Genomic DNA, 12,825 nt, shown 5'->3' with positions numbered 1-12,825 from the left:
GTTGGTTTTCTTTTGCAAACACATCACCTCTCACATAAATGACATACTCATTTTGCAAGTTCTTTTCCTTGATTTTGCTTAGCTTCACAGACTTTTTCTTAAGCCAAAGTGACCCTTAATTATGTATGGTTCAAAACTCTCATTTTACAGTTAAAGGAATTGACCCAGGGAGTAAAAAGACTTGTCCAAGGTCACATAGTGAGTAGACAAAGTTGGGATTGAAATTCAAATCTCTGGATCCTCATTCCAGAGTTTTTTCTCCTTAACAAGTTGCCTCTTTTCTGTCTAGAGTCAAGGTCTCCTGGCCAAACACTCTTTCCATTAAATCAAGGAGCTTTGGGTTTCTCCAAATGCCCCTTTGTCCTAATGGGAAGAGCCAGGAGTAATGGAAGACCCTAGGATTTGGAGTTAAAAGACAACAATAAACTTGGGTTCTAGGGCTGGCTCTTCCAGTTGTTAACTGTATGACTTTGAGCAAGATGTGTCCCCTTTCTGGGTCTCAGTTTACTCATCTGTAAAATTGAACATCTAGACCTGATAATGATAATAATTGACATATATGTCATGCCTTATGAAGCCTGTAAAGTGCTTTAAATACGTAGCATGATAGGGCCACAGAATTCAAGTTATAAAGGATTTTCGAGACCATAGAATGCAATTCTCTCATTTTACAGAAAAGCATCATCTCAGTTAATCTACCCAACCACCCTCAGAAACAATGGTCTTTAAGATTCCTTCCAGCTTTTGAGACAGCTAATCAAGTCTTTCCACTATTGTGTCAGAGAAAAAAAAATCAATTGTTATTATTTAACTTTATTTAGTAGTTAACATACATCTGTTGTCTGGCAAACATTCTAAAAATATGTTTTTATGAAAATTATTCTGGCTTTAATCTGCCTCCATAGCATGTACAATATTTGATTGTAACCCTGGCAATGTGAATAATGAATAATGATTACAGCATGTTACAAATAGTCAAAGGTCACATACATAAGAAATTAAGAATGCAAAAATACCCAGTGCTCATGAGGATGTTGATTATTTAGGCTGGTATCTCATCTAACCTATACTTCTTCCCATAAAGATTTCTAGCAACATAATTTTGAAAATAACATGGCTAAAAGTATTTTCTAAATTCCAATAGAAAGAAAACATTAAATGGCCTATTAAAAAATAAATTCAGAAGTAGTTTCTTGCAAAAGTATGTCTTTGGTCATTATCTGCAGTAAGTTTCATCTCCATGTTCATTATATTAACCAAGGCTTTAGGATAACTGTTTCCAGTGACCATCAGCTTGATTTTTTCTGCCCTGAAAAGAAAGAAAAGGTCAAATTCAAGTATGGATACAACTTGGCATCAAAGGGCTGATCAATTGACCTATTAAAGGGGCCTTTTAGACTCAATTAGCCCATGTTCATAAACCAAAGTCATAAACATTCAGTAATTACTTATTTGAATTTTTAATGTTTTAAAGAGGAGAAATCATGGTGTGCCTCTCTATAAGATAGTTATTATGAAGATACTTTTCATCAACTATGCATTTATTTCTATACTGGAGAAACAGATTGGGAAAAAAATACTTTCCATGTCTTTATTCATAATAAATGAGCAGGAAAGAGCATCAGAAATGCCACTAATCATGGAGTGATGGAGTGGAGAGAGGAAAAACAGTCGTTGGACATAACAAACTTATAAGGGCTCCCGGAGGCCAGCAGTTTCAAAAGGAAGAAGCATGCAATACTGCTGGTTTACTAAACTGCTTTAGGATTAAAGGTCAAATTTCTTTCCAATAAAATTTTACTATAAGCAAAATATTTCTATGCCTCTGTCAATGGCTCACCTGCTCAACAACCACAAACAGCTATTTTTTTTTTTAGTGAGGCAATTGGGGTTAAGTGACTTGCCCAGAGTCACACAGTTAGGAAGTATTATGTGAATGAGGCTGGATTTGAACTCAAGTCCTACTGACTCCAGGGCTGGTGGTCTATTCATTGTGCCACCTAGCTGCCCCTCACAAATAGCTATTAAGCTCTGGTGTCTGAGGTACTGTGATAGTGTTAAAGTTTTTTTTTTTTAATCCAATCTCCACCCTCAAGGAGTTTATAATCCGCTGGGTATGGTATGGACAGAGATATGTGAAATAAAAGGTAAGGAAGGATAGGACTAAAGGAGAAATACAAAATGCCCTAGTGGTTTCAGCTCAAGGGAACCAGCGAAGGGTTTCACAGATAAGGGGGGACTGAGCTGGTCTTTGAAGGAAGAAAAGGATTCTGAAAAGTGGAAATAAGGGAGGAATCCGTTCCAGGCAAAGGGGAGGACCTCTGAGAATTCACAGAGGCAGGTGATGGATGGCATTGGCGCATTTGGGGGAAAATTAGCAGTCCAATTTGGCTACAGCTGAGGGTGTGAGAAGCGTTCACCTAGTAATGTGAAATAAAGCTGAAAAGGTAGGAGGAACCAGTTTTCAATAAGATGAAATGACAGGACAATAGAGTAGTTTCAACATCCCCTTGAAGTTCACTGTAACTAGACTTGACTTGCTGTGATTCATTGTTACTAAGACTTGAAATCATGAATTTATTTTTTAATTATTCCTTGAAGGGTGACCTTAGTAAAATTGATAATTGTCACACATCACTAAAAGTACCTGCAGTAATCCAAGTCTCCAAGTAATCCAAATTAATCCAGTGCCATGTTGGATTTCCACTGGTTATCTAGGCACCTCCTTGTTATTTAAATTTTTAACCACTAATGGGGCAGCTAGGTGGCCAGTGGATAGAGCACTGGCCCTGAAGTCAGGAGGACCTGAGTTCAAGTTCGGCCTCAGACCAAACACTTGACACTTACTAGCTGTGTGACCCTGGGCAAGTCACTTAACCCCAATTGCCTAAAAATAAATAAATTTTTAACCATTAAGGGGCACAGTCAATCACTTGCCAGCGCCTATTCCAAAATAGGAGCAAGAGTTGTCAATTACATGCTCCCCCTAACTGTTGTGCACTCTACCCAACAGTAAAGGACTCTTGGGAGTATGTCCTATGTGGCTTTCAGAACTGTTACCGACCTCATTTGCCTGGCCGTGTTTAGTCTCTGTGCCTTTGGACTGACTGCCCCCTATTCCATACCTGGAATGCACTCCTTCCCAACTTCTGCATCTCTATTCTTTCAAAACATAGCTCCAGCGAGAGAGAACTAATGGATTCCAAGTGGAGATTAAAGCATAATTTTTTTTTACTTTTTCTTTTTTTAAAAACATGGCTAATATGGAAATATGTTTAGCATGATTTCACATGTATAATAGGCATCAAATTGCTTGATTTCTCAATGGGTGGGGGAGGAGCTAGAGGAAGGGAGAGAATTTGGAACTCAAAATTTAAAAAAAAAATTTTTAAATAAATTACATTTTAAAATTTTCCTAAAAAAAAAAACACAGCTTAAGCACAACCTTCTATAGGGAGACTTCACTGATCCCTCCACCCCAAATGTTAATACATTCTCAAACTTCCTTATTTTCCTTCTTTATAATCATTATGTAAATACTTACGCACATTTATCTCCCCCATTAAAATATAACCTTCATCTAGGTAAGGATAGTTTCATTCTCTGTATTGCTATCTCTGCTCCCTAGTACAGAGATTGGCACATAGTAGGTACTTAATAAATGCTTATTTTAATCTTTGGTAGGCAGTATATATTCCAGGTTACTCTATGAAAGAAAAATATGTTCCAAAGATCATGCTTAGCTATACAGTGTGATAGGTTGTAAAGAGTATAGATTTGGCATCAGAAGACCTGAGTTTGAATCCCAAATCTAGTCCCTGCCAGCTACGCAGTTATAAGCTATTTGATTTCTCAGAGCTATTTGTAAAATGAGGAGATCGAGCCAGATCAGTGGTGTCAAACTCAAATAGAGATGAGGATCACTAAAGTATATATAAGGATCTCTGGGGACAGACATATTGACTTGGAAAACCATATGTAGCCATTATCTGTTTTATTGTATTTTTGTTGATTTTGTTAGCTATTTTTCAATTACATTTAAATCTGGTTTGAGTGGTATGTGGGAGTGCTGTGGCCCACAAATCACACGTCTGACACCTCAGGGCGAAATGATTTCCAAAGTCTCTAATATCCTGTGATACTGAATAGTGAGAAACAAGGATTTGGGGAAAAGGAAGTTGAGCCCAGGGGTTTAAGGGGATGTGCTGCAATAAATTAAAATATATAAAATAAATAATAATATATAAATAGATTTACATATAGAATTTATATTTAAATTTGATGTATGTATGTATGTATATGTACATATATACATATTTTATATAGCTTCCATTTAGGGATAGAAACTGTACCCATGATTTCAGTTGTATAGCGAACTGCCAGATAAGGAATTTCCCTCCCCCAAAGCAGGTCAGCCCTTTCTCTACAAGCTATTTAGTCTTGGAGAGTTGACTTGCCCAGGGCCACACAGCCACCATGTGTCAGAAGCAAGACTTGATTGCACATCTTCCTGGCTCAGGGACCAGCTCTCTATGTACCCCATGGCTACCTCAAGATCTTCCATTTATATAATGTTAGATGATTCACAAATTCACCTTCACCAACCACCCGTGAATTAAATTATGCAGCTACCATTATTAACATTTTACAAATCAGGAAACTGAGCTCAAAGGTGAAGTGATACATATTTGAGGTCACCCAGCTAAGAAGTAACCGAGATGGGACTGGAACCCAGGACTTTTGTTTCTTTTGTATCCTCAGTGCTTAGCACAGTGCCTGGCACATAGTAGGAGCTTCATAAATGTTTACTGATTGATGACGGATTGATAGGTTACACTACAGTTGTCAAACAACTGCCAACTGACCCCATGCAACAACAGAACCAAAACAGATTAAAACATAATTGGGCAATATTTAACAAAATCAAGAACATTAAATTTTAAAATTTGGTCAGCATGCACCCACAGGAATTCTTATGCAGGGATCAGTGGGTCCCATTGACAGTTCTACAGAACACTGTACTTTCTCTTTAATGTCCATTAATTGTGACTTTGGATTTTTCTCTCTTCTGTTACCTTTCACAACTTGCTCCAGCAAAAGGTGAGAATATATGAAACTCTTCATGTCTAACCCCTTTTCTGGAATCTGCAGCTTCATTGTCACTCTCCACCACCTTGGAGCTGCTCTCTGGATTCATGAGACTTTTAACGGTCTTTATATTTTGTCGAAAATCATCCAACCAGGCCTTGGATGACTGGGCTTTCATTCTAGTCTTCTTGGCGTTCTAAAAAGAAGCAAACGAGGACAGGCAAATAGACCTTACAACAGAAAACAGGTTTATTTGATGTTTATTTTTAGTCAGAGAGAACTTACAATTCAGTGTTACTGTTTCAAACATAATCTGACAAAGTCATCCCCAGAACCAAACTCTCATTACTACCCTTTGAAACCAATTCCAACAAGCATACCTATGCTTTTTTTTTTATTTTTTGGTGAGGCAATTGGGGTTAAGTGACTTGACCAGGGTCACACAGCTAGTAAGTATCAAGTGTCTAGTCTTAGACCAGATTTGAACCCAGGCCCTTCTGACTCCAGGGCCAGTGCTCTATCCATTGAGCCACCTAGCTGTCCCCTACCTATGCTTTCTTGGTGGAGCCTTGAATTCATTCAACCACTCTAGAAAACAATTTGGAATTATGAAATAAATTAGCTGTTAACTAGAACTATGATTTTAAAATGAAAAACAAAAAGTGATATTACAAAGTCTTCATGTGGATTATAGCAGGGATCTCGGAAATTCAGGGACTTCTCCCTTACGACTGTCATTTCACCTGTTATAATACGGCCAACTCAACTGGACCGAGACAGCCTGTGTGACAGGCAGGCGAAGGTTAACAAGTTTGGTTAGCAAGCCTTTTCTGATCCTGTCAATTCTAACCCTACGCACGTTCTTGGTCATAGCTGCCACTGTCAATTGGCAAGCTGCAAAAACCAAGGCTGAAAAACATCTTTTGTGACAAGCAGCAAGTCTGAACCTGAAAAATGTTCCACATGCTTGCTTCTCTGGAGATTTCTCCCATGCTTTCCTGAGAAAATGTCATGCATATTTCATCAAATGGAAAATAGAAAATCCCATAAATATGGCCCATCACGAGTCTTCTTTTTATGATAAACATTGGCCTTCGTATCCAGCTGTTATGAAACTCATATTAGCACCAGCTATTAAGCAAGTCTTCTTTGGTTTTACATTTTTAAAAATAAATTACCCCTCCCCGCATCTCTGTCTGAAGGAAATTAGTTGTCATTCAAAGCCCCTATTGCTTGATAGACAAGGTTTGGAAATAGACCAGCAGAGGTCACCTTAAACGTGGTCTGTCTTATTGAAAAGCAATGTACACATGAGATTTTTATCAGTTGAATAATTTTCCTGTTGTGACACTTGAAAATCTCAGGTGACGATAAGAGCCATCTCTCTTTGCTTTTCTGCCCCTCACATCCACCCCTTGCTCCACGGGGTAGCATTTCTCTCTTTGATTTTGAAAGGTCCCCAGGATGGCTCGTGGTCAGTTGGGCACAGAGCTCCAACTATGGGAATTGTCTTCAATCTTAACTCCAGGCAGGATGCGCAAGCAGGTAGAAGTGGGAAAGGTACCTCTACACACACACACACACACACACACACACACACACACACACACACACCAACAAACCAGCTCACTCCAAGAATCAGTTGAAGACTTACCACCTTTAAGAGTCCTTTCCTAATTCCCCTAGTTGTTAGTGCCCCTCTTCATGACTGTGGGTTGATTTTGTATACATCTTTTATTTCTTTATCTGTAAACATGTATACCCCCAGTGAAATATAAGCACCTTGAGGGCAGGGAATGACATGTTTTTTGTAGCCTTGCCTTATAATACACAGTCATCCCAGAATGCACCAGTAATGGATGCTTTGGAACAAGGACTTATGGGAGGGGCTATGTGAAGTTATCTAAGATTGTTCTGGAGAATTCTGGGAGAAAGACTCCAGAAGGATGAGGAATAAGAGACAGAGTCTGGTGTGCCCCCCGTCTTGGAAACATATGAAGAGACGTTGGTACAGAGTCCATTCTTTCAGTCAGAGGGATTATGGTGAACATCTGATTGCCTCCTGTGGAAGGTAATGTGCTTAGTGTGGTGGCTGAAGATGATGAGGCAGCGGGATGATGAATTAACCTGGTTCAGTGAAGTGCCTCCGCCTCCCCACTCCCTAAGCCAGAAAGGAAACCACTTCAACTGTCTCCTACCCACTCCCCGGGTGTCTTAACGTGAGAGCTGTTACTGTTCCTTCCTTCCCCCTTCTCCTTCAGTCCTCTTTTTTGCTGTCCCATATCATGACTAGAAAAAAGAATTCGCATGCTAATCTCCATTTGTGTATATTGCTATAAAAAATGGGAAGCAAAAGCAAATATGGGTCACTTAAACTCATCCAGCACCTACTGGGGAGGGGGGAGTTGGGGAGAGGTGATAAGCAGGAAGAGAGTAGAAATCCAAAAAGAATCACAGAATTGAGCCCCCCCCCATACAAGTCATAAATTATTTGAGAGAAATAGAAGCCCAATTTTTGAATGCCTTTAGTGGTATCTAGGTACCACCACTCTGCCCATATTTCCCCTGGACTATTGTTGTTAGCAGACCACAAGCTCAGGACAAAAAGAGAAGAGGGAAAAGGTTTATCTTGGTGCATTCCTAGGTTTATTTCTATCCCTTTCCCCCATACATAGCTACACGTGGTAATCCCCTCTGATACATGGAGTACCAGGCTTCACTCACCATGTACATATTACATGTTATATGTGGGGAACTGCTCCCAAAAATATTATTTAAATATTATTAATAATATTATTAAAATATTATCATCCCTACTTTATAGATTAGAAGCCTGAGGCCCATAGAGAGTCAGTGGCTTGCCCCCTGTCCCATTGCCTATTAGTATCTGAAGGAATTTCTCTCATGACTTCAAGGCCAGGAAGGAATAGTGGAAGAGGAATCACAGGGGCACACCCCTTTCTTAGAGACACATTATTTATTTGTGGAGAGACCTCGTTGGCTGGTAAGATGACAGAGTGGTTGTTTTTGGCAGCCCTCAGTGACCCAAAAACTACATGAAAAGGAATAATGTGCTGAATATAGAGTAACTAAGACTGAATCTATGAGATAAGAATGCAGAATACACCACACAAAGTTTGGGGGGAAAAACACCTGATGGAATAATTTCAGAGAAATCCCCAGAGCTCTACCCCTACCCACCACAAGCCTCTCGAATGCTCAGATATACTGAGTACAGGCAATCTCACAGGCTGATAACTCAGAGTGCTACCAGCTACATCTTACTGGAAGATTTTTAATTGGTTGACTCTGAATCCATCCAAGAAATGTGAGCAACATTGTAGTTCTTCCTACCTGGCCTCCCCAGTGGACAACTAGGCTCAGGGAAGGGATGGGGAAGAGTACATCTTCCCTGCCCTGCATCCCCAAGAGATTTGAGCAGTCTCAGAGGGAGGGGAGGGGTATGAGGAGGCTGAGGCTGCCCAACAGCCCATCCCCAGAAGACTATGCTTCTTTAGAAGGGGGAGAGAAACAACCATATTGTAACAATAATTAACTGTGAATGACTTAGCTGTTCTCAGCAACACAGTGATTTAAGACAGTTCCAAAGGACTCGTGATGGAAAATGCTATCCACCTCCAAAGAAAGAACTAATGAACTCTGAATACAGAATGAAATATGTGTGGGGGTTTTTTCCACTTTATTTTTCTTGCTTCGTCTTTTTTTTTTTTGCAACATGGCAATCGTGGAAATATGTTTTTCATGACTTCGTATGTATAATGGGTATCATATTTCTTGCCTCCTCAGTGGGTGGAGGAGGGAGTGGAGGGAAGGAGAGAATTTAGAACTAAAAATATTTTTTTTTTAAAGAAAGGGGGAGAGACCAAAGGCTGAAACACCAAAAGTCCAAGAGAAAATGCCTAACTTAAAACTTACTTTCTAAACAGAGAAAGCAATACAAAGATTCATATGAACAAAAGAACGAATGAGCAAAACAGAGAGTCTAACATACTATGAGAAAAAATGAACCAAATTACCTGATTTAAAAAAAAAATCCTGCAGAATCCCCAGATATCATGGAACAATACCAAGGAACTCTACAATGGTTTAAAAGAGAAATAAAACTTTAAAAAAAGAAAAAATATGAATGAATTTTGTTCAGAAATAACTCTTGATACAGAATTTACAAAATGCAAACAGCAAAATAGGAAAATTGAAATATACAACAGAGAATCTCTGAAGAAATAGAAGCTCTGAGAGAGAAAATAATTAATTTGGAACTAAACTGAAGTAGAAGAAACTTTGTTAGAGGAGCTTAAAAAAAATTAGAACACGTAAAATCTATACAAAAAATGTGACTAGTCTTAAAGACAGGATACAAAGAGATAGCTTAAGGGTCATAGGTGTCCCAGAAGAATAAGACATTAAAAAAAACCAAATATACTTTACTGTAGAAAATAATAGACCCCCCAAAAAAATCATCCAAACTATTGAACATATACAACAAAGCAATGATTGTGAGAATCCACAGATCCTTGCAAAGGGGGGGGGGAATATATATATATATATATATATATATATATATATGTATATATATATACATATATATATGTATATATATATACATATATATATGTATATATATACATATATACATATATATATGTATATATATATACATATATACATATATATATATATATATATATATATATATATATATTTGCTGGGAAAAGAAATATTTGCTAGGAAAAAAATATTTGCTTCAAATTCCATGGGATACATGGTTAACATTTACAATTTTAATGTTAAACTAAAAAATTTGTGAACAGCCAAGTGTGAAATTAAAAATTGATTTTTAATTCTATTTGTTAAGGCGTAATCAAAAGTCGGCATGGATTTAAATGTTCTCCTTCCCTGTGTGAGTCTAAATCCCTTAATCCCTGCAAATGTACTCAGGTAACCTCAGGTCACTTGGGTCACAATTCTATTCTTGTGATTTGTACTTCCACGCTTGTAATTTCATCCCAGATTCTGGAGGAATTTGCTTAAAGGCCAATCTCATCAATTTAGACTGTTATGGCAACTCCCATTGCCTGCAGACAAATCCTGTTGATGAGATTTGGAGGTGCTGGGACCCTGAGAATGCCAAGGTGGAGGTGCCTGGAATGAATTCATACACTCAAGCCCTTTCTTAGTGATGTGGCAAAAAGTTTATTGTAACGCTTTAGCAAAAGCAGGCAAGGGTCATTATGGAACCTGCCAGAGATTGAGGATGGTGCTGGGGTTTATATGGAAAAGAGGCATGGGAAAGGAATGCCAGGGATACTAATTAGGTAATCTAAGGGTCCAGGTGGCTTTGGGAACTATGGATGTGAAAGTGTAGGGAGTATACCAGTTGTCAGAGGCATGGACCTTGAGGATCTGAAGGGAGGAAGAGTCCTTGGGCCAGCCATGGACAAAAATCCTTGGGCCAGGCACCCCTCTGTCCTGATAAGAGAATGTGTTCTGCAACAAGACAAAATTTTCTCACAGGATAGGGGCCTACTGAGAAATTGAGAGGCTTCCAGAGACATGACCTTAGGAATGAAGTCTGAGCACCCCATCACTGTCACCTGAGAACTGATCTCATCTCCCAGTGATGTAATGGTGAGGAGCTGAGATGACACTTATCCCACCTCCTTATTGAACCATCTAGCCAATCAGAAGACATACCTACATTGCTTGAGATTTTGTTTTGTCATCTTATTAGTCACTATAAAAGATTCTATCATCCCTAACTCGGTGTCTTTGGCTGCTGAGCAACCATTGGCCCCTTTTATTGGCAAATGATCACCTTGTTAATAAAGAGAACACACTCAAAATTTTATTGCCTCAGTTTACCTTAATTTCATCATGATAGTTGGCGACCATGAAGGGACTCAAGTGAGGTCCTGTCTCTGTCCCTGGGATAATCCTGTCCCTGTCCCTGGTACAACCCCCTCATGACTTCCCAGAGCACTGTGGTGGATTTCTACCAATGGAGATCTTTGTAGAGAGCCACCCTGAAAATGGACTCCACCTTGGGTTTCACCCAACCTCTTCCAAATCAAGGTAGTAGACTTTCTCTATAGATACAGCTGGTGGGTCTGTAGGCCGTCTTATGAGAGCTGGTATAAATAGAGGTCAAAAGAGTATAAATATACTATCAAATTACTTCTATTAAATTATTATTATTATTAAATAAATAAAATTAATGCACTATCAAATTGCTTCTCTCAATCAAACTTAAAGGAGAGTCTCAACTGTTGCAAATTTTTCTGTCACTTCATTTTTAGGAAGTTGCCTAGGCTTAGAGTCTAGGAGAAGTGTTCACTTTCTCTGCTAGCAAAGACTTAGCTTTCATTTTTAGTGAGAGTAAAGGAGGAAAATTGTCAGGAGGCGCTTCTCTGTCTCTGTGTCTGTATCTTTTTGTATTTCTGTGTTAGGCTAGAGGAAACTAACTTTTCTTGTGGCCTAGAAAAGTAAGCGTAGGCCTAGGCAACAGTTACCCAATATATGACATCAAGGCAATATGTTTGGAAACTGTAAAAATAAGTTTTTTGTCTTTGAAGTATAATTTGATCGAGATTTCTTTACATTGGCCTTGAATGCAATCAATTTTGAATGTCAAAAATTCATATTTAAAAGTATATGTTATTATTGTAAAATCATTGCATAAGAAATGTTGTTGAGAACGGAAAAACGTAACTCTTGTGATTTGGAAATTAGAGAATATCATATATATATTTAAAACCTATCAAATATTTAACTAAATATTTAAAAGAAAATAGGGGAATATTGAATCTACAGCGAAAACTCCATCTAGATTCTGAAAAGTGAAAAATGGATCAACTTTTCACCACTCTGTCCCTGGAGAGTGACAAGTTTGTTGTTTTAAAGAGGAAAGAGAAAAAAGGGAAATTGAGCCTGTTTCTATCCTTCAGTAAAAAGATGAATTGAAACTGCAAACATCTCTTGCGGATCAATGGATGTTCAGGAATAGCTGGCAGTTTAGATTTATCTGGCTCTCAAGAATTACCTCCACAAAAAGAGAAAGATTTGTGACCGACTTAAAAGTAAGTAAACTTCAATTTGCAAGAATGTTTTGTGAACTTTATTGTTTTAGGAAACCAAAGACAAAGACCAAAAGACACAGACATTTAAGATGGAGAATGGATATGTAGGCAGGCAAAGTATTTTAAAATCATATGTTTTTAAATGTAATAAAGACAACTGAAAGGAATAATAGGTTACGTCAAGCACTTAACTCAAGCAATAGTGCCTTTTCTGGTTGTCAGGAAATTGGCTGCTTAACATACTATTGAAACCACAATGAGTATGTTTAGAATTTATTTGAATGAATTATATTTCTTAAATTTGGAAGATGCTGAATATGGTAGGACAAAAGGCGTTAGTTTGTTTTAAAAGTTAGTATGCACCATTAGCCTTTCCAGCACTGTTTGCTGCAATAGCACTTTACACTTACCGTTGATCTTCTAATTATCCTTAAACCCATAAATCCATATGTTATATCAGAATTTTATTAGTCAACTGATTTAACAGAATAAACTTGTGTAACTCAAATCTGAAGCACAATATTGCTTTATTAACTGAGTCAGTTGACACTGAACGTTATTGATCAAGAGATTGATCAAGAGATTAATTTTAACAATAATTAATTGATAAGTACTAAAATTGCAAAGGAAAAGTTCAGTA

General features: G+C 38.0%; 1 protein-coding gene across 1 annotated transcript in view; it reads right to left on the bottom strand.

The window, feature by feature from the left end:
• Positions 1–12,825, bottom strand: part of LOC110211068 (uncharacterized) — a 67,202-nt gene continuing 54,377 nt past the window's right edge. Inside the window, exons 4-5 of the mRNA XM_020990265.2 lie at positions 5,076–5,284; positions 1–1,309 (exon numbers count right to left, since the gene is read on the bottom strand). Of these exons, the coding sequence (XP_020845924.1) occupies positions 1,180–1,309; positions 5,076–5,284 (339 nt within the window). The 3' untranslated portion in view covers positions 1–1,179. The remainder of the gene's footprint in view (positions 1,310–5,075; positions 5,285–12,825) is intronic.

The sequence above is a fragment of the Phascolarctos cinereus genome, unplaced genomic scaffold, assembly GCF_003287225.1.
Source record: "Phascolarctos cinereus isolate Bilbo 61053 unplaced genomic scaffold, phaCin_HiC Scaffold_1;HRSCAF=81, whole genome shotgun sequence".
Classification (NCBI taxonomy): domain Eukaryota; kingdom Metazoa; phylum Chordata; class Mammalia; order Diprotodontia; family Phascolarctidae; genus Phascolarctos; species Phascolarctos cinereus.
This window is presented reverse-complemented; position numbering and strand designations above follow the sequence as displayed.